This window comes from Astyanax mexicanus, chromosome 6 (genome assembly GCF_023375975.1).
Source record: "Astyanax mexicanus isolate ESR-SI-001 chromosome 6, AstMex3_surface, whole genome shotgun sequence".
NCBI lineage: Eukaryota > Metazoa > Chordata > Actinopteri > Characiformes > Acestrorhamphidae > Astyanax > Astyanax mexicanus.
In genome coordinates, this window is record NC_064413.1 from 56,751,066 (window position 1) to 56,778,746 (window position 27,681).

General features: G+C 38.0%; 1 protein-coding gene across 8 annotated transcripts in view; it reads right to left on the reverse strand.

The window, feature by feature from the left end:
- Positions 1-1,310: 1,310 nt before the first annotated feature.
- si:ch73-103b11.2 (myosin-2 heavy chain) overlaps positions 1,311-27,681 on the reverse strand; it is a 92,101-nt gene continuing 65,730 nt past the window's right edge. For 4 of the 8 annotated variants that reach the window (XM_049480300.1, XM_049480298.1, XM_049480301.1 and 1 more), the window contains 10 exons: positions 27,298-27,414; positions 21,283-25,131; positions 19,410-19,557; positions 16,653-16,758; positions 14,983-15,142; positions 13,673-13,780; positions 11,773-11,859; positions 10,809-10,974; positions 9,513-9,656; positions 1,311-6,067 (listed from right to left, as the gene is read on the reverse strand). In XM_049480300.1, the coding sequence (XP_049336257.1) occupies positions 6,021-6,067; positions 9,513-9,656; positions 10,809-10,974; positions 11,773-11,859; positions 13,673-13,780; positions 14,983-15,142; positions 16,653-16,758; positions 19,410-19,557; positions 21,283-25,131; positions 27,298-27,414 (4,932 nt within the window). In that variant the 3' untranslated portion in view covers positions 1,311-6,020. Of the gene's footprint in view, positions 6,068-9,383; positions 9,435-9,512; positions 9,657-10,808; positions 10,975-11,772; positions 11,860-13,672; positions 13,781-14,982; positions 15,143-16,652; positions 16,759-19,409; positions 19,558-21,282; positions 25,132-27,297; positions 27,415-27,681 lie in introns of all 8 variants that reach the window. The other 4 variants (XM_049480299.1, XM_049480305.1, XM_049480302.1 and 1 more) reach the window with 3 other exon arrangements.

Sequence of the window (27,681 nt, forward strand, 5' to 3'; positions counted from 1 at the left end):
TGTTTTCCATTAAACATAACTCAAATGTTTTTTGGAAATTAGTAGATATGGTTGATTTGCTCAAAAATGCCACTTTCAATTTTTCAGCAAAATACAGACCTGTACTATTACCTTTTGTTCGGCTTTTGGACCATTGGTCAAACAGCTTTTTTTTTCATGAAAAATAACTCAAATTAGTGGGAAAATTAGTTGGTATGGTGAAATGAAAGATGTTTCATTTAAATATGCCATGAAAAACACTTAATGTTTCAGTAAAATAGGCAAATTGCAAAAGGCTTTACTATTATACTGTCATTTTGACTATTTTCTTATAATTCTTTTATTTCTATTATATTTTGGTGTAATTTCAGATCTCTTAATCACAAGGCAAAGCTTCTATAGGATCATTTAACTGGTGTTTTTGCTTATTTTTATTTTGGATTTAAAAGTTTTTTGAAAAACCTTTTATCAGAACCCAGAAACTGTTCACAGAGCACTGAGCCACAGCAACTCATAAGGAACACGGCTTGTTTCCTACATTTGAGTTTAGTTTTTAATCATATTTAGGAAGACTTGAATTCCACAGTCCTACCAGTCCTTCCACAGCGTCTCCATCACGAGGTGAAGCTCCTCCCAGTGAGACACATATTATCACATAGCGGATGTTTCTGATAATTTATATCTTGGATTTTAGTTTTACCATGAATTCACACCAAAACGTCTCTCCTGAACTCTGAACCACCTTATCACAGACTCACAGTGGGCGGAGTCTACCTATTCTCAACACTGATTGGTTTGCAACTTGCCTTTCCATTCCTCCAGTGCAGGATTGTCCCTCAGTGCAGATTCCCTTCAGATTCATTTGATTAGTGTTTATAAATAAGAATTAGAGTCTATTTTCGATATGATATAGGGGGACAAAACTGTGGAATTATTTCAACCATTTGGCAAAAAAAATGTTTATGTCTAAAAGATGATTTGATAAATGTAATGTAATTTTTTTGTGTGTTATATAGCTGGAATTTTAGATTTCTTATTTGAAGTGAACTTTGTTATAATATATATATATTTTATATTATGTAGAGGCTTTATTTAAGCCCATGTTTTGTTTTTGCCTCTACCTGCACTGTATTTTTGATGTTATTTAATTGTGCCTTTTTATTTAATTGTGCAAAAAACTAAATAATAAACAAACAACAAAAAAACCCTGCAGCTCTAGATTAATCACATTTTAATCAAATAAAAGTTTTCAATAAAACTGCCATCTTTTATACAGTCGATGATTTTGAGGATATATAAAAAGGGAAAAAAATAAAAATCCACGCAAAATGTAGATTTCAGAAACTTTTATTGAAGACGTTCCACATTCAGGCCAAAATAAAAAATATTCATATATATATTTATATGTATATAGACTTTTCCATATAGAGCTAGTGAGTAAGATATAGATTTCTTTAAAACATTAAACAAAACCTCTGTGAAACAAATATATACAAGCCGCTGAGTTCTGAACTATACAGTGACGTTTTAACGGCGCAGAGCTGAAAGTGTGCTTTACTAATTCGCTTTAATCAGGATTAAAAACAACTGCACTAACGAAGCCCCGCCCCCTCCAAAAGCAGCTCCGCCCTAAACAGCACTGCTTAGAAAAACACAACTAAAACAGACAGAGAGATAAAAGGGTTATTATTATTATTATTAGAGGAGAAAGCCACGCCCCCCTCGCTGGCACATCAGCTCTGAAAAGCTTCTACACATCAGTAGCCAATCAGATCCTTTACAGCCCTCTGACTGACAGCTGAGGCCAGGCTAGCATGGGTTCAATCCAGCTGCGGAAAAATAATAATAATAATAAAAAACGACCAAAAAGTTAAACAAATCTAATCTGACATTAAAAAAAACAATAAAAAAACACACAAAAAAACACAAAACAACCAAAAACAATAAAAAACCCAACAAAAAAAACATAAAACAACCAAAAACAATAAAAAAACAACAAAAAAAACATAAAACAACCAAAAAAAACAAAAATAACAAACAATTAAAAAACAAAAAACAACCAAAGAACTAAAAAAAAAAATAAAAATAAATAAAAAACAACAAAAAAACTAATAATCAAGTAAATTTAATGTAGCAACCAGTGAAACACACACACACACACACTCTACCACACACACACTGTAAACATACTCTCACATTTACTGTTTAAAAGCCAAACCTGTTTAAACTCCATAAAAACAGTAGAATAAAAACTCTGTTCGTATCCCCCCCCCCCCACACACACACCTTCACTCTTATTTACAATATAATTAGCAAAATTACAGCTCTGTCTGACATTAACCTCTTACACTCATCGCAAAACATCACACACACTCTCACACACACAATACAGCAGTTGTTAAATGCCTCTATTTAATGCACGCACACACACACACACACACACATACACACACACACACACACACACACACACTTCTATAGTTATGTGCAAAAGTCTCAGCCATAAAACAGTGAACAGTATTTATCCCATCAGTCAGTCCGTCTCTATTTTAATATACCGTATATTAATTTCTTATGTGGGAATATTAATATAAGCTATTATAGACATGTTTACGCATGTAATCATATATACGTAATAATATATTTATATAGTAGTTCTGTTCTAATATATATATATATATTTTTTTTTTTAATAAATAAAGGAGATTTCTGTGAGGGAAATCAGATAATGCAGATCATTGAATTTATCAGAATATATGGTAACTGTAAGAAATAACTGAGATAAGAGTTTGCTTTGCTACTTTGAGAAGTCATGCAAATGATTTTGCTCATATGAAGGGTTATTATATACGGTGCAAATATTTTTTAAATTTGAAGCAAAATAATATTTGGATAATTTCACCAGTTTTGGTAAAAAAAAAACAATTACAGCTCTCTGATAACGAGAGATACTGGTGAATTTGAGCAGGTTTAGGATGAGTTCTGAGTCTCATCCTCTACAGAGACGCTGCTGTACGTTATAATACAACACTATTTACTGAATGTAACTGAATGGAAAATAGTAAAGTGTTTAATATTCGTGGGTTAAAAGTGCAGATATTCATACATTTATTGCTATAGTTGTGTTTCTAGTTGCTGTAGAGCCGGGTGTTCACACTTGTTTACACGATTTGTACGACTCACCTTAAATCATCTTAATCACCTGACCCAGTAATAAAAAAAATACTTTATCTACAAAGGTGTTATGTGGGCTAAAGCCCTATCTGGATGGGATTAGTTTCTCAGGGGGTTCTGGGTAATTTTCTCTTTTATGGGTTTTTTTATCCTCTGTGATTTTATTCCTGTCCAGAACAATCATGTAGGTGTTTTTCTCAGACGTCCTCTGAGAAAATTACAGGCTGAATTATCAACTGTTTTTCTCTGAACTCCGTGCTCCTCCGGTAATTTTAGTCCCGTCCGGACGCACATCTCTGAGTTTCGTCTCCTCGCCTTTAATAAAATAGCTATTTGTCCACTGCCGCCCACCGTAATTACAGTTTACACAACAGTGAGTGGAAATGGAGGAGCTACTGAACGCCACAATGTCATGTGACTGAGGAAAAAAAGCCTCAAAACTCACTGGTCCTCCTGTTTTTACAATTGCAGTCCGGATGCAGGAGTTTTATCACTGAGAAGAAGCGATAAATATTTTACACAGACGAACCCCTTAGAAAATAATCCCATCCAGATAGAGCTTAAGACTTTTGCACAGTACTGAGCGTACACACACACAGCTGAGATGGTGATGTGGTCTTATGTAATACTGTATATTACATATAATGATTTAATAAATACACACACAGTTGAAACTCTGCAGGTTTAAGGAAGCTAAAGAAACCAAAAACACTGAGATTCCCTTCAGTTTTAAACAGAACAGTTTAACAAAATCTAAAGAATTAATTCAAAATTACAGTCGAACCACCTCCACAACACCACGTACACTTCACTCTATACACCACTGAGAGAGAGAGAGAGAGAGATACAGTTTAGAAATAAGGATAAATCTACACTTTATCTTAAAATAAAAGTATAGCTGCACCCAGAAGGAATCAACTGACAGGAAAGAAACTTGGTGGGAAGTTTTAGCTCGGCCGGTCATGTGATTCATGTAAAAAGAGCACTCCAGTTTCTGAATCAGTTTCTCTGATTTTGCTATTTATAGGTTTATGTTTGAGTAAAATGAACATTGTTGTTTTATTCTATAAACTACAGACAACATTTCTCCCAAATTCCAAATAAAAATATTCTCATTTAGAGGATTTATTTACAGAAAATGAGAAATGACTGAAATAACAAAAAAGACGCAGAGCTTTCAGACCTCAAATAATGCAAAGAAAACAAGTTCATATTCATAAAGTTTTAAGAGTTCAGAAATAATCAATATTTGGTGGAATAACCCTGGTTTTTAATCACAGTTTTTTTATGCATCTTGGCATCATGTTCTCCTCCACCAGTCTTACACACTGCTTTTGGATAACTTTATGCTGCTTTACTCCTGGTGCAAAAATTCAAGCATCTTCCTCTTGATTATATTCCAGAGGTTTTCAATTTGGTAAAATCAGAGAAACTCATCATTTTTAAGCGCTCTCTTCGCGATAGTATTGCGCTTTGCAGTATTGTGGTATCGGTTATATGAACATTACACAAAGGTAAATGCAACATTAAGGATCAGGGTGATACAATAATCACAGAGAGGGGAGGACCCACAGCTTGTTCGACATGAGCTGATATGATTACAGACATTCAGCGAGCAGTGATGTCCTCTATGAGTCATGCTGTTAGTGCCAGCACCGTTGGCAGACGGCTGCACGACGCAGGACTACATGCAGGCAGATCAGACCATTATTACCCTGTCCTTAGTAAAACGTGATTAAATGTACTAACCTTTGTTTAATAGCTCTCCTCCGCTCTCCTGCAGCTTTCTGACATCCAGTCAATGATTGAAATGGGGCATATTATTTTACCCTGCAGATAAATCACTTTTTACACCGTTATTCATCTCAAAGTAGCTCCACACTTCATTGGTAGAATCCGGAGAGTCCTGATATTTAAAACGAGGCATTTAGAGCTTTAAAACTGAACAAGAAGATTATTAAAAAACACTGTTTACATCCCATAGTGTAGGTAAACCTCCGGTGCCACCATCTTTAATTTAAGCCACAATGAATCAACCGTCGAGCAGAAGAACGAATAGGTAGGATTTGAGTTGATCAGATTACAAAATTAATGAATTCCTTGGAAATGCATGAATTTCAGCTGAAAATATATAAAATATCTGGTTACTGTTGATTTTAGAATGCAAAGAACTAACTAAAAAAAATTACTATTCTTTTGTGCTCGACGGTTGACTTATAGTAAATTTTAAAAAGATTTTTAATAAACTTTTTTGTGTGGTTTTAAAGCTCTTAACGCCTCGTTTTATATATCAGGACTCTCCAGATTCCTCCAGTGAAGTGTGGAGCTACTTTGAGCTGAATAACGGTGTAAAAAGTGATTTATCTGCAGGGTAAAATATGCCCCATATCACTTATTCTATTCTAAAGCCTGTTTGGGCTAAGTGCAGAAAATACTGGATGTCAGAAAGCTGCAGGAGAGCGGAGGAGAGCTATTCAACAAAGTAAGAACTTTTTATCACGTTTTAATAAATACAACCAGAGTTCTGCTTTAAACTCCACATTAACGTCGCCAGTCTTAAACTCACTGCAGATACTAAACCATGTTCAGCTGCTGCGTCTTCAGATCTATAATCCCTGATTATAGACAATGTGTGGAATTCTGAATAGAATTACAATCCATCGCTTCCTTCTGGGTGCAGATATCATTTAGATTTTTAGTGTAAAAAAAGAAGAAAAGATGAGTCAAAGATTTAAAACCTGAAGCCACAGATCAGATAAAGTTTGTGTTTTAGCATTTGTGTGTTACGTCACTGTTGTGTGTCAGTTTGTGTATTTGTGTGTGTGTGTGTGTGTGTTTCAGATCAGATTTTTCTCGAGTGTTTCGCTTCAAACAGCTTCATTCGCTCCTGAACCGTCAATCCTTCTTTCAGACTCTGTATAAAGAGAGAGAGAGAGAGATGAATATTGGGTATTAATACACTAAAACTTACACACACAGCGAGATTACATCACATCAAATATTAGTTTATTTAATTTAGATAAAAAATTTAATCACAGGAATCATATTCCAGATTCAGTACCATTAAACCATTAGTGAACATTTAAGATCTGTGCAAAAACCATTAGCCACACTGGACAATGTTAAACACACACATACACACACACATCAGAACTGTAGTCTAAACCGAATCACTGTCAACCAGAAGTAAAGTAGTGCTGCAGTGGATCTGGTGTAAACCAAATCACTGTAGTTATAAACTGATTCACTGTAGTTATAAACCGAATCACTGTAGTTATAAACCAAATCACTGTAGTTATAAACTGAATCACTGTAGTTATAAACCGAATCACTGTAGTTATAAACCAAATCACTGTAGTTATAAACCAAATCACTGTAGTTATAAACCAAATCACTGTAGTTATAAACCGTATCACTGTAGTTATAAACCGAATCACTGTAGTTATAAATCGAATCACTGTAGTTATAAACCGATTCACTGTAGTTATAAACCGATTCACTGTAGTTATAAACCGATTCACTGTAGTTATAAACCGATTCACTGTAGTTATAAACTGAATCACTGTAGTTATAAACTGAATCACTGTAGTTATAAACTGAATCACTGTAGTTATAAACCGTATCACTGTAGTTATAAACCGAATCACTGTAGTTATAAACTGAATCACTGTAGTTATAAACCGATTCACTGTAGTTATAAACTGAATCACTGTAGTTATAAACTGAATCACTGTAGTTATAAACCGTATCACTGTAGTTATAAACCGAATCACTGTAGTTATAAACCGAATCACTGTAGTTATAAACCGAATCACTGTAGTTATAAACCGAATCACTGTAGTTATAAACCGAATCACTGTAGTTATAAACCGAATCACTGTAGTTATAAACCGAATCACTGTAGCTATAAACCAAATCACTGTAGTTATAAACCAAATCACTGTAGTTATAAACCGAATCACTGTAGTTATAAACTGAATCACTGTAGTTATAAACTGATTCACTGTAGTTATAAACTGAATCACTGTAGTTATAAACCGTATCACTGTAGTTATAAACCGAATCACTGTAGTTATAAACTGAATCACTGTAGTTATAAACTGATTCACTGTAGTTATAAACCGAATCACTGTAGTTATAAACCGAATCACTGTAGTTATAAACCGAATCACTGTAGTTATAAACTGATTCACTGTAGTTATAAACCAAATCACTGTAGTTATAAACCGTATCACTGTAGTTATAAACTGAATCACTGTAGTTATAAACCGAATCACTGTAGTTATAAACCGTATAACTGTAGTTATAAACCGAATCACTGTAGTTATAAACTGAATCACTGTAGTTATAAACTGAATCACTGTAGTTATAAACCGAATCACTGTAGTTATAAACCGTATCACTGTAGTTATAAACTGAATCACTGTAGTTATAAACTGAATCACTGTAGTTATAAACCGTATCACTGTAGTTATAAACCGAATCACTGTAGTTATAAACCAAATCACTGTAGTTATAAACCGTATCACTGTAGTTATAAACTGAATCATTGTAGTTATAAACTGAATCACTGTAGTTATAAACTGAATCACTGTAGTTATAAACCGTATCACTGTAGTTATAAACTGAATCACTGTAGTTATAAACTGAATCACTGTAGTTATAAACCGAATCACTGTAGTTATAAACTGAATCACTGTAGTTATAAACCGTATCACTGTAGTTATAAACCGAATCACTGTAGTTATAAACTGAATCACTGTAGTTATAAACTGATTCACTGTAGTTATAAACCGAATCACTGTAGTTATAAACCGTATCACTGTAGTTATAAACTGAATCACTGTAGTTATAAACCGTATCACTGTAGTTATAAACTGAATCACTGTCAACCAGAAGTAAAGTAGTGCTGCAGTGGATCTGGTGTAAACCAAATCACTGTAGTTATAAACTGATTCACTGTAGTTATAAACCGAATCACTGTAGTTATAAACCGAATCACTGTAGTTATAAACCGAATCACTGTAGTTATAGTTATAAACCAAATCACTGTAGTTATAAACTGAATCACTGTAGTTATAAACCGAATCACTGTAGTTATAAACTGAATCACTGTAGTTATAAACCGAATCACTGTAGTTATAAACTGAATCACTGTAGTTATAAACTGAATCACTGTAGTTATAAACCGAATCATTGTAGTTATAAACTGAATCACTGTAGTTATAAACTGAATCACTGTAGTTATAAACTGAATCACTGTAGTTATAAACCGAATCATTGTAGTTATAAACTGAATCACTGTAGTTATAAACCGAATCACTGTAGTTATAAACTGAATCACTGTAGTTATAAACTGAATCACTGTAGTTATAAACCGAATCATTGTAGTTATAAACTGAATCACTGTAGTTATAAACTGAATCACTGTAGTTATAAACTGAATCACTGTAGTTATAAACCGAATCATTGTAGTTATAAACTGAATCACTGCAGTAGTCTATACTGAATCAGCATTGTAGTCAAAACTGAATCACTGTAGTTATAAACTGAATCACTGTAATCTAATCTAAAGTGCTCTGAATCAGTACAGAATCAGTGCTGTATCATAACTTGAAATGGGTTGTAGTCTAAACTGAATCACTGCAGTGAACAAAACAGAATCAGTATAGTTCCTAAACAGGAATCACGATAACTGAATCAGTACTGCAGTCTTAACTAAATCAGTAGTGTAATCTAAACTGAATCACGACAGTAGTCTATACTGAATCATTCAAATAGCCTAAACTGAATCACTAGGGTATTGTAAACCGAATCACTGCAGTCTTCTAAACTGAATCACAAGAGTTTTGTAAACTGGCTCACTACAGTAGTCTACACTGAATCACTAGAATATTTAAACTGAATCAGTAGTGTAATCTAAACTGAATCACTACAGCAGTCTATACTGAATCACTGGAGTATTTTAAACTGAATCAGTAATGTATTTTAACTGAATCATTGCATCAATCTAAACTGAATCACTACAGTAGTCTAAACTGAATCAGTATTCTAAACTGAATCACTGCAGGAGTCTTAGTAAAGTGTTCTTAACCGAATCATTAAACTGAATCTAAATCAGAGCAGTGTGAAACTGAATGTGTGCCACTTCAGACAGGGGGTGGGAGCAGGGCATGCTGGGTAAAGGGAAATGCATGCTGGGAGAAAGTCTCACTGTGTTTATACTGTACCTACATCAGTGCTGGGGGTCAGCTATCCCACGGAACCTCCTCACTCACAGACTGACAACACACACACACACACACACACAGAATCCCACTTTAACACAGGTACTGTACACAACACACACACACACACACCTGTTACAGGTAAATGATCAGTAGGACAGGTGAGGGAACCTGTAAGAGAAATCCTCACCTTGGATCGGACCCCCCGGACCGGCCTGGAGACAGCAGAGCGCTCTTTCTTCAGGAAGTCAGGATTACTCTTAGACTTCATGATATCTACAACACACACACACACACACACACACACACACATATTTAAAAAAACAACACAACAATACACAAGATGGTATTTTCACCCTTATTTTTAGACTATAATCTGCACTTAAAATCCTTTAATTTTCCCAAAAATCATCAGAGCTCCACTGAAGTACAGAGTTATACAGGAGTTTCACTTTAGTTCTCCAGCACAGAGACTGGAGTAGCATTAGCATTAGCTGCTAACCACGCTAAGGGCTAGCTCTTCCACCATTCAGAAGTGAGTATTATCGGCCTGTAGTCTGCTGCTAACCTCAGCTGGCTGATGCAGCATAAGCATTACCCCTTAACCGCACAAAGTGATAGCTCTTTGGCTGTTCAGAGGAGAGTATTATCAGCCTTTAGCATGCTGCAAACCCTGGCTAGCACTGCTGGAGCAGCATTAGCATTAGCATTACCGTTAGTGGTTAGCAGCCAAATCTAGAAATCTATTGTAAATAAACGGAAGCGCTGAAATGTTTGACTTAAAAATTACAGTTTTGTTTACTTAACTTAACTTAGCTTTATAGGTCTTTCCACTCAGCAGTGAGACTTGCTGAATTATAAGGAAAACATGGCGACACCCCTGTTGTTTATTAGTGTCGCAAAAATGCGCCTTCTAGTGCAAAAAATATGGTACTGCAACCATGTCCTGTGTTCTAACGAGATCAAACTGAACTGGTTTAGCTCAGATGATGTGCAGCATGTGTGGCGGCGTCCTGGTATGGAGTCGAAATGGGTACCACTTTAAAATAAGACTACCTTCATAAAGGGTTTATAAATGGTTTAATAATCAGTTATAACACATACGTAGAAAGGGCAACAATGACCTGTTGTTTGCCAAATAGTGAACCCACAGCCATCTTATTGTTGAACTTCTACGTATGTGTTATAACTGATTATTAATAATTTTTAAGGCATTTACAACCTAATTAGTAACCATTAATAAACTAATTGTAAACCATTTATAAGCCCTTTATAAAGCTAATCTTATTTTAAAGTGGTACCTCAAAAGGCAACTGTCTCTTGCTTACAGTTAAGCATGGTGGTGGTAGTATCATGGCCTGGACATGTATGTGTGTGTGTGTGTGTGTGTGTGTGTGTGTATGTGTGTGTTTGTGTGTGAGATCTCACCGTATCCGGGGGTAACAGCGCCCCCGTCTGCGTCTCGGTCTCCCAGCGCCTCCGTGGCGGCGAGCAGCTTCTCCCTCAGCTTACTGATATCACAATCAGCTTTAGCCCTGACGATACTCAGCTCAGTGTAGATATCCTTATACTTATCACACGCATACTTCTTATCCTACACACACACACACACACACACACACACACACATTACTTACTTCTGCAAAAAAAATCTCCTGCTTTTGTTGGAGTAAATGTCTCCATGAGCTCCAGAGAGTCCTAATCTATTGGCAGTAATTCTCTATTACTACAGGGACTAGACAAGCTGTGTGTGTTGTGCATTTGCACATCTGTGTCAGCAATAGGTGTGAGTAATGTGAGTGTGTACAGCTCTGGAGAGCATTTAAAAATGATGATTTTCTTTGATTTTACCAAATTAAAAACCTCTGGAATATAATCAAGAGGAAGATGGATGATCACAAACCATCAAACCACCAAACTGAACTGCTTGAATTTTTGCACCAGGAGTAAAGCAGCATAAAGTTATCCAAAAGCAGTGTGTAAGACTGGTGGAGGAGAACATGATGCCAAGATGTGATTAAAAACCAACCAGGATTATTCCACCAAATATTGATTATTTCTGAACTCTTAAAACTTTATGAATATGAACTTTTTGTTTTCTTTGCATTATTTGAGGTCTGAAAGCTCTGCATCTTTTTTGTTATTTCAGTCATTTCTCATTTTCTGTAAATAAATGCTCTAAATGAGAATATTTTTATTTGTAATTTGGGAGAAATGTTGTCTGTAGTTTATAGAATAAAACAACAATGTTCATTTTACTCAAACATAAACCTATAAATAGCACAATCAGAGAAACTGATTCAGAAACTGAAGTGCTCTCTTTATTTTTTACAGAGCTGTATATATATATAGTGTGCATAAGTGTGTGTGTGTGTGTGTGTGTGTGTGTTACCCGTAGTGCAGACTGAAGCTCGTCCTTCAGAGAGTTGATTTCCTGTTTAAGATACTGAATCTCTGACTCCTTTATCCGCAGCAGCACCTGCAGCATCAGCAGCACACAACCATCAGCATACACTGTATTTCAATCAGCATACACTGTATATCAATCAGCATACACTGTATATCAATCAGCATACACTGTATATCAATCAGCATACACTGTATATCAATCAGCATACACTGTATATCAATCAGCATACACTGTATATCAATCAGCATACACTGTATTTCAATCAGCATACACTGTATATCAATCAGCATACACTGTATATCAATCAGCATACACTGTATATCAATCAGCATACACTGTATATCAATCAGCATACACTGTATATCAATCAGCATACACTGTATTTCCATCAGCATACACTGTATATCAATCAGCATACACTGTATATCAATCAGCATACACTGTACTTCCATCAGCATACACTGTACTTCCATCAGCATACACTGTATTTCCATCAGCATACACTGTATTTCCATCAGCATACACTGTATTTCCATCAGCATACACTGTATATCAATCAGCATACACTGTAGTTCCATCAGCATACACTGTATTTCAATCAGCATACACTGTATTTCAATCAGCATACACTGTATTTCAATCAGCATACACTGTATTTCCATCAGCATACACTGTATTTCCATCAGCATACACTGTATTTCAATCAGCATACACTGTATTTCCATCAGCATACACTGTATTTCCATCAGCATACACTGTATTTCCATCAGCATACACTGTATTTCCATCAGCATACACTGTATTTCCATCAGCATACACTGTATTTCCATCAGCATACACTGTATTTCCATCAGCATACACTGTATTTCAATCAGCATACACTGTATTTCCATCAGCATACACTGTATTTCCATCAGCATACACTGTATTTCCATCAGCATACACTGTATTTCCATCAGCATACACTGTATTTCCATCAGCATACACTGTATTTCCATCAGCATACACTGTATTTCCATCAGCATACACTGTATTTCAATCAGCATACACTGTATTTCCATCAGCATACACTGTATTTCCATCAGCATACACTGTATTTCAATCAGCATACACTGTATTTCAATCAGCATACACTGTATTTCCATCAGCATACACTGTATTTCCATCAGCATACACTGTATTTCCATCAGCATACACTGTATTTCCATCAGCATACACTGTATTTCCATCAGCATACACTGTATTTCCATCAGCATACACTGTATTTCCATCAGCATACACTGTATTTCCATCAGCATACACTGTATTTCCATCAGCATACACTGTATTTCAATCAGCATACACTGTATTTCCATCAGCATACACTGTATTTCCATCAGCATACACTGTATTTCAATCAGCATACACTGTATTTCCATCAGCATACACTGTATTTAAGAAGGAACCAAATATTTGGCAACCGAAAACAGCTTAACAAAATCATCAAATTAAAAAGTGAAAAAAACAAATAATAATTTATACCGACAAACGGCAGGTTTACGTTCATTTTCAATCTCTTCTTACGAAATTCAACTAAATAAAGCATTTAGCATCACTTATCACACTCAGTTCACTATCTCTTCACAATTTATCTGCTTACCAGCTGAAACACACGAGCTGTACAGAACTAGGATAGTAATGCTAGCGGCGCTAACTTAGCCTTAGCATTTATTTGTTTACTGAAAGACTGTTGCTTCACTCTGTGTACATTTCTCTTACATGTGACCTGAGCAGCACTGCTGAGGTACATTCATGACTAAATCACACAACTGTGTTCAGTATTCGGCCAAATATTTTCACTCAGTGTGTGCATGTATGTGTGTGTGTGTGTGTGTGTGATTACCTCTAGTTCGTACAGGTCTTTGCCCTGTGTTAGAGGAGAGACCGCTTTATCTCCACTTAAACAGGAGCGCATGCGCGTGATCTCCACCGTCAGACGATTATTCAGCTCCTGAAACACAAAATTAAACACTTTTACAAGAAATTCATCATCTGAACTTTCTTAAAAAAGCTTTTTGTCTGGGTTTTTGTGTTTATTTTATAGACTTTTTATAGAGATTTTAAGAAATGTGGGGTGTTTTATTTTATGCCAAAAAGTATACCTATGAGCCCCTTGTGTAAAAGTAGTGTGTGTGTGCCTGGTTGTGTGTGTGTGTGTACGTGTGTGTGTGTGTGTGTGTGTGTGTACCTGGTTGTGTGTGTGTGTGTGTGTGTGTGTGTGTGTGCCTGGTTGTGTGTACCTAGTTGTGTGTGTGTGTGTGTGTGTGTGTGTGTGTGTGTGTGTGTGTTTTTGTGTATGTGTGTGTGTGTTTTTGTGTGTGTGTGTGTGTGTACCTAGTTGTGTGTGTGTGTGTGTGTGTGTGTGTGTGTGTGTACCTGGTTGTGTGTGTGTGTGTGTGTTTTTGTGTGTGTGTGTGTGTGTTTTTGTGTGTGTGTGTGTGTGTACCTAGTTGTGTGTGTGTGTGTGTGTGTGTGTGTGTGTGTGTGTGTACCTGGTTGTGTGTGTGTGTGTGTGTGTGTGTGTGTGTGCATTACTGTGTGTTAGGAGTAGTATTTTTTACTAGTCTATTAGTTGTTCATAAAAATAAGTAGTCGTCTAGTCATAATTTGCATACTTAAAGCAAACAAAATAAATAATAAAAACCTCAGGAGATCGCTAAATGAATAAATTAATTTATTTTAGCTGCTCTGATGCTGATTAACACAAACAAATACATCAAATATTATTTTAAGCAACAGCTGAACAGGCTCCAAATTACACCTCCATATTCCATGTTTTTTGACATCGCCTTTAAAAAGAGAAATTAATACATTTGCAAAGTAACACAGCTGCACAGGATCTTACACCTCGTCTCTCACAGGGGATATTTCAACATGGAGAATTAAGACAGGGTTAATACAGGAGTTGGAGAATGAAACTGAAACACCTGGTTTTAGAGCACAATAATTGATTGTGGTGACGGACAGTTCTGGTGGAAACAGGAGAGTTGAGGTGCACATTGAATTCTGCGTGATTTGATCAGCCGTGGTTTTATGTTTTTTGGATACAATCCGGGTTAGCACCCGAACATCCCTTTCAGACAGCTTCCTCTTACAGCGTCCACAGTTAATCCTGTTGGATGTGGTTGTGTGTGTGTGTGTGTGTGTGTGTACCTGGTTGTGTGTGTGTAGCTGCTGGTTTTCTCTCTGGCACTGCTGCAGTGCTTGTCTCTCCGCCTCCAGAGCCTGAGCCAGGTGAGCGTTCTCCAAACACTTCTGAGAATACTGTTCAGATAACACCTCCAACTCACGATGAATCGACTGAAGCTCCTCCCTACAACACACACACACACACACACACACACACAAAAAGAATCAGTGAGTTTTTAGGCTGTAGTTTTTCTCAGTCACATCGTTCAGTAGCTCCTCCATTTCCACTGTTGTGTTTTTAATGTAGATCTCTGTGGAAACCGTGGCGCGCCCAAAGTGTAATTACGGTGCGCGGCAGTGGACAAATAGCTATTTTATTAAAGGCAAGGAGACGAATCTCAGAGATGTGCGTCCGGACGGGACTAAAATTACCGGAGGAGCACGGAGTTCAGAGAAAAACAGTAGATAATTCAGCCTGTAATTTTCTCAGAGGACGTCTGAGAAAAACACCTACATGATTGTTCTGGACAGGAATAAAATCACAGAGGATAAAAACCCCCATAAAAGAGAGAAAATTACCTCAGAAACCTCTATATCAACTAAAAAATATATAGAGACTTAAGCTCTTAACCTGATATTGTGTGTAATAATGATATTTTTAAATCACTGGGCTTATTTATTTGTGGGGATGCGTCTTTGTCTGCTCCAGCAGCTCCCAGTGGTGTATAATGACATCCCATTTGTCCTGTGTGGGCACCCATACTCTGATTACATCAAGAAAACATGACGACACCCTTGTTCACTTAGAACTAGGTTCCCTAAGTAGTGTACAACATACAAAAATTGAGAAAAATAGCTGTCGAACTACGTAAATGCAGTGCACATAGATTTACAACATTGTTAGCGATACTAAAATAATGTTTTATGATGGGATTTTTTTTTTGTAAGAACAAAGTTTAATGTTCATCTACGGCGAGAGGTGACATATTTTAAATTACTTTACAGGGTTCATAAAATTTTTAACCAATACATTTCCATGATTTTTTCATGACTTTTCCATGCCTTCAAGGTAAATTTTCATAACCATATGATTTTCAAAACAAAAAATCAACTAAAACTATAATAGAAATTGATTATAGTAGTTCTAAAATGAATCTGACACACAATATTTAGTAAACGTGAGTCAGATCCTGAGAGCTTCTTTGTGTAGACTGGGCTAAATTACTAAATTAACTCTGATCTGATGAATGTATTTGTTCATTCAAAATAGATTTCTATATTGATAAACTGAAACACAAATATTTGTAGACTAAATTTCCATGACGTTTCCAAAACTTTCTGGGTATTTTTATTTTTCTAAACCTTATCCAGGCCTGTAAATTGCGATTTTCAAATTCCATGACTTTTCCTGGTTTTTCATGACCGTACAAACCCTGTCTTAAATGCGATTGGCAGAGAGGGAAATGAACAATAGGCGGAACTGAACGAAAATAGGTGAGCACACGCTAGTGTTGCAGCTGCAGTTGGGTCATTGTCCTGTTGCAGAACCCAAGTACACCTATCTTGTGACTTCTGGTCATGGACTTCATAACTGCTTTTTTACCCCCAAATAGTTTTGGTATAAAGTGTATGAGTGTGTGGTGTGTGTGTGTGGGTGTGTGTGTGTGTGTAAGTGTGTGTGTGTGTGTACTCACTCGTACTGCATGCGCAGCTGCTCGATGTCAGCACTGACTCCACTCAGTTGGGCTCGCTGTGATTTCTCCAGCTCCTCCCGGTGAGCGTTCTTCATCGCCTCAATCGCTAATCACACACACACACACACACACACACACACACGCACAGGTAAATAATAAAAGGTAAATAATATTGGTTGGGTTGCACTTTTTTTTTTTGGTAATGGGAAAAGTCCTTTTTTTTTTTTTTAACACTTTGAGGAATCAGTGGCAATGATGACATCATGGGATTTACTCAGAGACCAGAGAGTGAATAGAGTAAATATATCTGATTATGTGTTCTAAGCAAATAAATAGAGATATAATGGGCGAATAAAACAAGGCACTTTGAAGGAGATCCTATTTTTTAGGCGTTTTCTCAATGGGTTTGAGATGTAACTGCATTTTTTTTAGAAAGAGTAAGCTCCGCCCTTTCTAACCATATATGGATTATGTTTATGTTTGAAGGGATTCCTGAGTAATTAGCTGAGAAGAAAGAGTCGCTCTATTTCACGTGAACGGCGCCGCTTTGACCGGTGTTCTGTCGGGTTGTGCTGCCTTGTCAAACCGTGCTTCCCAAGTGTTTATTTAAGGTCTCTGTAAAACACAGAATCCACCGGAGATCCGATTTAAAGTAGAGATGGGACAGATCCGATACAATATCAGTATCGGGGCCGATATTGACGTAATTTAACGTATCAGATATCAGGTGACCGTGGCCTATCCACTTACTGATCCATATTCCAGTCCACAGCTTGAACTGGACAATTAACCCGCCGTAATGTTAACACAAAACGCATCACTGATCCAGATTCCAGTTCCACAGTTTACCCTGAACCCCCAGCAGCTTCAGTCTGCGGCTGACTGAGTAACTTTAGCTGATTATCTACAGAAAAATATCAATTATCTGGAGATTTTTTACTTTAGAAAAGCTGAACAGCAGAACGGCTTCATGTAATATTTATAAATTCAGCGTCTGAGGGGTGAACAGATTAACACCAGCAGTCTGTTAGCCTAACTAGCATTAGCATTAGCACAGTCAGCTGCATTCCGGTGTTGTAAAGGTATTAAATACAGACTGGAGTAAACTATAGTCATAATCCACATATCCTATAAAACCACAGGATCTACAAACACTAACCAGCACAAACACACCCATCTGTTATTAAAAACACAGATTAATTTAGCATCGGCCCGACAAATGCTTTCAAGTAAAAGACATAATCCACATCTAATATCAAACCACAGATCCCCCCCACTCTAACCAGCACAAATAAATCAATCTGTTATTAAAAAATACTGATTAATTCAGCTCAGAATTACAGTTAGCATCGCCCGTTAGCCGTTAGCTATTGCAGCTAATCCTCTACGCTACCTGTCAAAATAAAAAAGTCTTCTGCGCAACCATTGCAAAAAAATGCCCTGTATTTAATATTTAACATATTTAATATTTGCCTTTTTTTATATTTAATAAAAATAAAAATAAATTAATATGAGTATGTGTTTGTGTATTTGCATATAAAGTAGGGGTGTGACAAGACACTAATATCACGAGACGAGATGAGACACGATACTGGGTTCACGAGAACGAGACGAGATTTAAAAATAAAGTTTTAAAGAAAACGTCAAAAATGAAAAGTGAAAACTTGAAAACTAGAGTTTTATTTGACAAAATCATATAACTCAAACTTAACAGACTGATTTCTCTCACACATTGATTCTATAAGAAATAGAAATAAGAATAAAAAATAAAAATAAAACTCTTATATAGTGCAAACAATAAGTGCAAACCACAACCAGTCATATTAAGACTATGGTTTGTGTTTTTTCTCCTAAATCTCTTGTAATTTAACTCTGCAGAACCATAACCAGTCATATTAAGACTATGCTTGAAGTGAAACAGAGACAGAACATGTTTTTTAATACAGTACAGAGCTAAGGGATTAGCCTATGAAACAGTCACGTATGAAACAGTCACAGACATACAACTTAAAAAGTGTGTATGCAGCCTATGCGACGCATAGGGGCGCTGCACTACGGGGGGCGCCAAATGAAAGCCCCAAATAAATTTTCTCTCAGGAGAAACAGCCAATCAGCTTGCTGGTTTTTGTGGAGCACGGTGGGCTAGTAATGACAGAATGTATCTCCTCCACCCCCCCCCCGGGGGGGCATTGATACTACTACGTTTGCACACACCACAAAACTTACTGCTGTGTTGCCAGATCCCGCTTAAAAAGTCCACACTAAACTATTTTTCCCCCCGCGAGACAGGTTAAAGCTTGAAGAGAAATATCGTCACGTTTAATCTCGCGAGATCTCGTGCCACCCCTAATATAAAGTATGTCAAATAAATTACTTTTGAATGAATTTACATTAAATGCACTTGTGTATCCTCCTCAAAGGGCTGTGTGGTCTGTTTCAGCCTCATTATGTAATCTTAATCATAGTACTATTAATAAACTAAAAGTATCGATATTTGTATCTGTATCGGAAGTTTTATATAAGTTTTATATCGGAATCGGATCGGAGCTGAAAAAAGTGTATCATCACTACTTTAAACCTACAGTTACTCACACAAGATAGCTAACGCTTACTAGCTCTGTAAACTTCTCCACTTCTTCTAATACTGTGACTCCATGTATCTAACCGAGTACTCTGGGTGTAATCTGGACGTCTCTGTATCGTAGACAATAATAAGCTGGATTTACTGTTATAATTACTTTATTAATTTATTATTACCAGCGATGGTGGCGTTAGTCTCCTCCTCCAGCAGCCTCTCTCTCTCCTCCAGCAGCTTGTTGATCTCTCTCTGATGCTGCCGATGAAGATCCTCAATCACCTTCTGATGAGTCTCCTCCATCGCCACAAAGCCTCGCTCGCACGTCTCCTACACACACACACACACACACACACACATAATAAAAACCCACACATACAAGCAGCACATTACATTACCCTGTGTATGATTAGTTTTGATGTAGAGTGAAGGACAGCAGGTAAGAGGTTTATACAGGTGAGAGAGGATGGATAGGAGAATCATCCAGGTGAGATTTACTGTGATCTGATTGGATTAGTGAACTGAAACATGCTGTTAGCATACAGGATTAACATTATAGCATAATTACAACTTCAGCATTCAGGAGTTTTAGAATAGAAAAAATACTGTAAAAACAAAACTAAACTAAATGCTTAATTATAAGGGGTTATTTTAAAGGCACTTTTTCTTCTTTTTCTATTCTTCAGTGTAGAAACAATGATAAACGCTTGTTATGTAAATGCTCCCTGTCCTGTTCTGAGCATAAACGACCTACTGCGCTGTTTCATTTCTCAATTAATTATAGCATTACAGCATTTTTAGATTTTTCTATCACTGGATCATAATTCAGGTCTGAAAGGGTTAAACTACATACACTTGTGGACACCCCGTCTAAAAACCTAATTTAGCTATTATTGCACCCATTGCTGACACAGATGTGCAACTGCATACAGGCACAGCTGGTCTAGTTCCTGTAGTAGATAAGTACTGCCAATTGAAAAAGACTGTCTGGATCAGTTTAATAAACATGATCCTATTGGCTTCATGCCTAACGTAGCGTCAAATATGAATATTTTTATTGAAACATAAGTTCTCTAAAGTCCCCAAGCCCCACCCCCCAATTAGATTACTAAATTACTAATGTTACTGCTTCATTACTCCACATAGTGGCGCTATAATCAAATAAATAGGCTTAATAAACCTGTAGTGAAGAATTTCGGTTGTTAAATTCTGTGGAACTGAAACACCAATTAATCCATAATTCCTCATATTTGATTATTTAGGAGTATTTCATCCTTTCAGTAACACGTAGAAAATTATCTTGTGATATATGGAGTATCACAGAATCACAGTATTGGGATCTCATCAATGTCGTGGAGAAGATATCTTGGTAATATCATATTGAGAAATGCCCTCACACCTATGCAGATAAATTGAGTCTGAATAATTCTTGATTTCAGAGACTGGCGCAAATAAATTAACAAGACTAGCACTGACAAGCAAAATTACCATTTTTTTCACAATTTTATCTTGTAATGCATTTCAGACTTATAGAAAGAGAATCCAATCAATCAGGTCCTTCGACCACTGCAATCTGAACGATCAAGAATGATTCAAAAGAGTCTATAGGTGATGACACACAAAACATCTAAATTCAGGGGTTCTTAACCTGGGGTTGACCTTTTCACTGGGGGGATTATGAGAATTATGCTAATTAGAAATGTTTTCCCCACAAAATGTGCAAAGAATTAGATCTCAGTATTGTCCAGGGTTGTACTTTCACTGATTAAGACAGACTGATTCACTTTTCTACTTGACTCTTCGAATGAACTTGACTCAAATACAAGGTAGAACTGGAGGCATCAATGCTAAAGTTTAGGGGTGGGATGGAACATTTTAGTTTTAGTTTTAGTTATCGATAAAATATCTATATCTTTACTGGAACTCTAAACTTGACTTACGAAAGTTACTGGGTTGTGCAATGTTTTGAACCCTGAAAAGAGGTCTCACTGTGTAAAAGGTTAAGAACCCCTGTCTACATGGACAAGTAGAAACTTTAAAGGTGACCGTTTGAACCTTGAGGCTGTCAAAGTCCCGCTGGTACTTTTCTCTCAGGCTGACCACATCCCCTTCTGGGGGCTTGTTCTCCAGTTCATCACGCATGCTACTCATCTGTTGCTCCAACTCCTGCACCCGGTCTCTCAGCACCGACATCGAGTCCCTGCTAATTTCCTGCTCAGGCCCTTCCCCTTCTTCCATAGGGCAGGACTCTTGCACCTCTTCTGCGTTAGGTTGGCGAACATCCTCCTCAAGATGTTCAAACTTCTCCCCCAAAGTGCGTATAGTCTGGCTATAACGGTCGTGTAACTTCTGGATTTCCTCTTTGTGTGTGCTCTCGAGCTCCTGAATCCTTCCTCTGAACTCCTGCTCCAGTCGGTGGACATGCTCCTCGTGCCTCAACTCTGTTCCCTCCATCTGCTGCAGCAGGGCATCGAGCTTCCGCTGGCTTTCTGCAGCACTTTCAGTCAGGGCGACCTCACTGGCAGCTCTTTCCTGCTCTACTTGACTGAGTTCCTCTGAATGTCTTCTCTTGAGATCTTCGCTCTCTCTGCGGAAAGCTTCATCGAGTTGCGCTAGCCGCTCTCGCTGGTCCTTAAGCTCCTGCAGCCGTAGTGCCGTCTCCTCTCGCAGGGTCCCGTTTTCCTCTTGCAGGGAGCTTACGGTGTTGGAGAAGCTGAGTCGCTCTTCTTCCAGGCTACTCTGGTAGCGCTGGTGGATGGCTGCTACACTCTGGGCATGCTCCTGCACCAAGGTAGCCATACTGCGACTGGTTTCCTGGCAAAGCAAGAGCTCTCTCTGGTGATCTGCTCGCAGTCGACAGGCGATATAAGCTACCTGTGCTTGAATCAGAGCCTCATGCATGCAGAGAGCACTACATGTTAAGACTCTGGAATCTTTGTTCCCTAAAAGCCCTTGGATTCCACCTGCTAGTGCAGAGTGGACCGTGCCGCTACCTTCCTTAAAGGTCTTATCAACTTGCTGGGACAAATGGTGGAGAACCTTTGCTTGTGTCTTTAGCTCTTCGATAAGACTCTTTCGCCCAGTCTGAAGAAAAGACGTTGAATCTGTTTCAAAAGCCTCCATGGCTCCTGCCAAGTGTCTTTCTACAATCTCTTCAGCAAGACTACGAGCTTCTTCCATCTCAATCAACTCTGTGTAAGGAGCAAGTTCAAGAGGAGTGACATCAGCAAGGAAGGGGTCAGTAGAAACACTAGGCTTATTGCTAATTTCTTGCGTGACTCCTGCCGTGTTTAAAGTACCAACTGCCTCCCTCACCACAGTGTCCCTTTGTTGTAAGGTCTCGTTTACCTTCAACAAGTCCCTTTGAAGCTCATCAAACTTGTCTTGGTAAGCGTGTTTTAGGTCCTGAAGGGAGTACGCAAGTTCAGCATTAATACAGACATTGCAGACAATACTCTGAGCCAAAACTGATCTTTGAACAGGGGTACTTGCTTGTTGAGACAAGTGTTGCTGCACCTCGTCCACCAGTTTGCTTTCTAGCATGAGTTTTCTCACCAGAAGGTCCATGTAAACGATTGAAAGGCAGCCTTGGTGGCTCTTTTTTAAGTTGTCTGTATCCCTGTTTATCTCACTAAGGCTTTGCATTAGACCTGACTTTGGATCCTCGAGAAAAATTGCCATCTTCTCCAAAACAATCCCCTCAAAGGCTAACATTCTGGAAAACGTCTGTATTGTAGTCTCATCTGTTTGCGACTGGGATTCTGTGCTGGCGGAGGTTTGTGGGACTTCAATTGAGGTGCCCCCAACCTGCCTCATGTGAAACGTAGCGCTCACCAGGTCTTTCTCTATATCTGCTAGAGCATGGACCTGTGCATCTGCACTGCTATCATCATCACCATTATGATTGCTGAGAATCTTCTGAACCCTTGTTCTGCAGGACTCTACAAAAGCCAAAGCCTTGTTGTACTCTACGTGGGTATAACTTCTATCCTGTGCATCTTGGACAGTCCTTTCCAAGCAGGAGAGGAATTTACCATCAGGCATATCCAGATCTGGTTCAGCACAGGTATTGGCACTTCTTGCCTCCACAGGCTCCACGTTGTCAGATGGCTCTTGCTGATTTTGTATCTTTGCTGTGATATCCCTTAACTTCTCCTCTGTGTCCTTAAGTTTGGTCTCCAGCGCATGAATGATGGACATGAATTTCTCAGTGTCACTACAATACTGAAGTGAGCTGTCGCTGACTATACTGATATCCTGGGTGAATACTTGGTTAATGTCTCCATCCCCTGTGAGATTTTGGCTCGTCTCTGATATAAGATCCTCGCTAATTTCTTGAGTTATATCCATGGAAGTGCTATCTAGATGAAACCTGTCTACTCCCTGGGACTGGTGGTATTTTTGGCACTGAATGTTAGAGAAGCGAATTCTCTGACGCTTGGCAAGTGAAACTTCCGTTTCTGAGCTGCTTCTTGTGAGAGTCATTGAGGAGGAGGTGTTGGAAGAGGAGGCGTCTCGTTCCATTTCCTCCTCAAGAGTTTCAAGCACATTCTCCTGAGAGCTGCCATGTTCCATCTTAAGGTCTGCATATCCCAACCGTAGAGCATCAAGGTGTTGTTCAAGTTCGGCAATTCGATCCTCCGCCACTGCCAGCTTGGCCTTCAGCTCTTTCTCCGCCTCACAGGGCTCCACTTCCCCACATCCCATCTGTTTGAGAAGGTCCTCCCTTGCTTGTAGACGGAGTTCAGTTTCTTCAAGGCTGCTTCCTAAAGCAGCCATCTTGATGAAGGCTTCATTGAGGTCCTGCTCTTTCTGCCGCACCAGCTGCTCGTACATCTCCTTCGTCTGTCGAACCTCTTCCTCCTTCTCTCTCAGGACTCTGCTGATCTTTGCGAACTCCTCCGAGACTCGCTCGTATGAGCTCTCCAAGGAATAGTAGTCCGTCTCCTCCGTTTTCAGGCGCTCTTGCAGTTTTCCCACCTCCCGATCTGCCTCAGCAATCTGGTTCACCAGTTCCTGGCAGCGGCACATGAGGTGATCCCGCTCTTCCTGCAGCCTCCGGACACTTTCCTGCAGGGTTTCCATTGTGTCGGTCTGTTCGTTTAGCTGTTGTTGCAGACGCAGAACCTCCAGCTTAACGTCTGACCCGGTAACTCGGTCCGCATTTCCTCTTAGCAATGCATCCACTTGTTCTCGCAGCTCCTGAAGCTGCTCTTCAACCTCACGCTTCTTTTCCTCAGATTCGGCAAGCCTACGGGTCAAGCCTTGCCGTTCCCGCTCGTGTTTTTCTTCTAGGCTACGTTGCTCCTTCTTCTCACGCTCTTCCCTTAAAGCTTGGGCTTCTTCCGTGGCAATGAGGCGACCAGTAACCTCAGTCAGTCGCTCCTGCAGCCTTTGCACTTCCTTACGCTGGTCCCTTTGCAGCGCCTGCTGCCGTTCCAGCAGCCTCAAGGCCTGGGTCTTCTCCAGCAGACTGGCTTCTACGTCCCGGAGTCGTTCCTCGCTATCTCGTAGCTGCGCTCGTAAAGTTGCTTCATTGCTAGTCCATTCTTCCTCGTGCTCGCGGTAACGTTCCTGCTCCAGCTTCAGCTCGCTGCGCATTCGTGCCACCGCCTGTTCGCTGGCAACGATTTCCTCCATGGCAGAGGCGAGCTTAGCCTGCAAGGCCTCGATCTCGGTCTCATGATGACCAATCAGTCCCTGAGCCTCGCTGTAGCTCCGCCTTAAGGTGGTGACCTGCTGATTGACCAGGTCTTGCTTTCGCTGTTGAGCTTCCAGCTCAGTCTTCAGTTCCTGGTTTAGCTTAGAAAGACGCTGCCATGGCACTTGGTGAGGTACGGAAGAAGAGGAGGAGGAGATGGAAGAGGAGGATGGCGATGAAGGCTGTCCAGGGGAGGTGGCACTCTTTAAAAGATTTAAAAGAGGAGAGCGTGATTAGCTGTGGTGTTTTTCTTTTTTGCATCAACCCCAAAAAGACATATAGCGCTCGGTCTCTGGGGCTGCTGCTAGGACGCCGAGGTTTTTGTGTTTTTGACCCATTTGATCTGTTTTGAAAAACTCAAGCTTTCTACTGTGCTTTTTCCACATCAAAAGATGGAAAATGTATCAAGTGTTTCATACATTTAAACAAAATGTGAAAAAACTAAAAGAAACTATAATTGTGGTTCGTGTCACAGACAGTTTTCTACAGAGGCAACATGACTACAAGGTTTTTATCGCACAGACAGAAAACTGCCTAAAAGGTGCACAAAAAAGAAATAAAAATTCTTAATGTGTGAATGATGTGATTTAGATTTAGATGGGAAAAAGAATACAGAATAAAGAAGAAGAAGAAAAGAAGAGGAGTAAGTACAGCTGACGATATTTTATTGCATCGTGATTAACTTTCTAATCTTTAATAAATTTATCAAGGAGATTGTTAGTGTTTAAAGAACATTGACCTCATTGTAGCTTTTATTACAGAGAGTGTAGAATAAAGTGTTTAATTAACGTTTAATGTTCAATTCAATGATGTGCAGCAAAAATTGACCAAGAATTAAAAATGATAACGATAACATTGTTTTGGGTCTGAGTCTGAGTAATTAGATTTTGAGTCTCAATCCGATACTTAATTCTGTTAATTCAGTAAAAAAAAAAAATTCAAATAAAATTTTAATTATTATTGAAATGGTAAAAAAAATACAATTTTATCACAAAAATGTTTGTACAAGTCTTATACTGTACTAGCCTGCGCTTCCTAAAGGACAATAATTGCTTACTAAACGTATTAATGAAAACAATATAATTGAGGATTTTTTAATTTACTTGAAACAAACAATTTATATTTTATTATTAGTGTACTAATTATTATTGTACTGTATTAATCACCACAAAATCATGTTTTTATGCTGTTTTTTCCTGTAATAATAGTGTAGTGTGGTTTACGTCGGCAGAGTGATTTTTTACTATATTATAATGTCTCAGACTAGTTTGATTTTTAATATAATATAATATAAATATATGAGAGTGAACTTGAATAGCAGTTTTTTAAAAATCTGCCACTGCTGATGCATTTTGTCTGCATGAAAAAAATAAAGTGCATCACAAAAATGTCTTTTAAATGTTTTTATGTTTTTTAATGTTTAAATGTTTTTTAAATATTTTAACTGTAACCCCTGCCCAGCTCCATCAGTGTGTAATAATGTACACCATGGGAGGTGGCTTTTATAGTCTTTATATCAATATCGAAACTACACTATACTGTATTGTATTGTAAAAATATATTGTGATATAAATTTTGGCCATATCGTTCAGCCGTACGAGAAAAAACATAAATCAAAATGCACAAAACAGGTAAAACATCCAAAAAGCCATGCAAAACTAAAACAAACTGAATGTGAGTGAAGAAAAGATGCAGAAATAAACAGATATTAAAACGAAAAAGCACAGCTGGAAGCTTGTTTGCAATTTCTTATTTTTAACCCTTTAATAAAAACTAGCATTTCAACCCCAAACCCAGTCAGAGCCCAGAGAGAGAGACTCCAGAGTGATTAGTAACACAAATACATGCTCAGAGTAACAATTTCATGCAGTTCCTCACATAGATTCACCAAAACTCAGTTTTTTAATGAATATTAGTAAAGCAAAACTCTCAAAATCCTGCTGTAAATTAGGTTTATAGCATAGCACACATTTACGGTTTAGTTTGACAGAACACTACTTAAAATTTACAAAATCTCAACCTCAAAAACTAAAGTGTAAATAGTCAAATCTCAAAAATTTACGAGGCACCAGATACATTATTTCAAATTCAATATTTAATAAAATGACAAATAAGCCTTTCCAACAAAAAACAAAAACATGCATCAACCATTCCTCCCTTTTATAAAAATCATCAAAAAGTAAAACACCATTTGTTTTGTTTATTGAATTTTAACAATCAAATGTGTCGTATTACTACTGTAAATAAAAATTTATAAAAATAATTGATTAATGATTACTGACTAAACGTGTGAACACTGGTGAATATAACTTTTTAATTCTGCTATTTGTTTAGCTCTGAGAACAGGTGCTGTATCCCGCCGCCGTTACCTGCAGGACGTATCCCTCGCGGGCGCTGTGTTCCCGCCCCCGGGCGTCCTGTAGCTGCTCCTGTAGGAGGCTGTTCTGCTCCTGCAGCCGAACCAGCTCCCTCTGCGTCTGCCCCAACTGCACCGCAAACAAACAAACAAAGAGTCTTATATACTCCACACACAGTAACTATAATCACTAATAAAAGCATCAACTTCATCAGCCAACAAAATAATAAATTACTTATCAAAACTCAGAACTGGTTGGGCTTTGATTTTTAGGATATGATGGTTTTGGTTTTAATGTTCTGCACTGTGTTTGGGGTTTAATGGTTGGTGCTGGAATGGTTTTGAGTTCTAATTAAGGGATTGGATGGTTTGAACTGAGATGGTTTGGGGTTTAGCA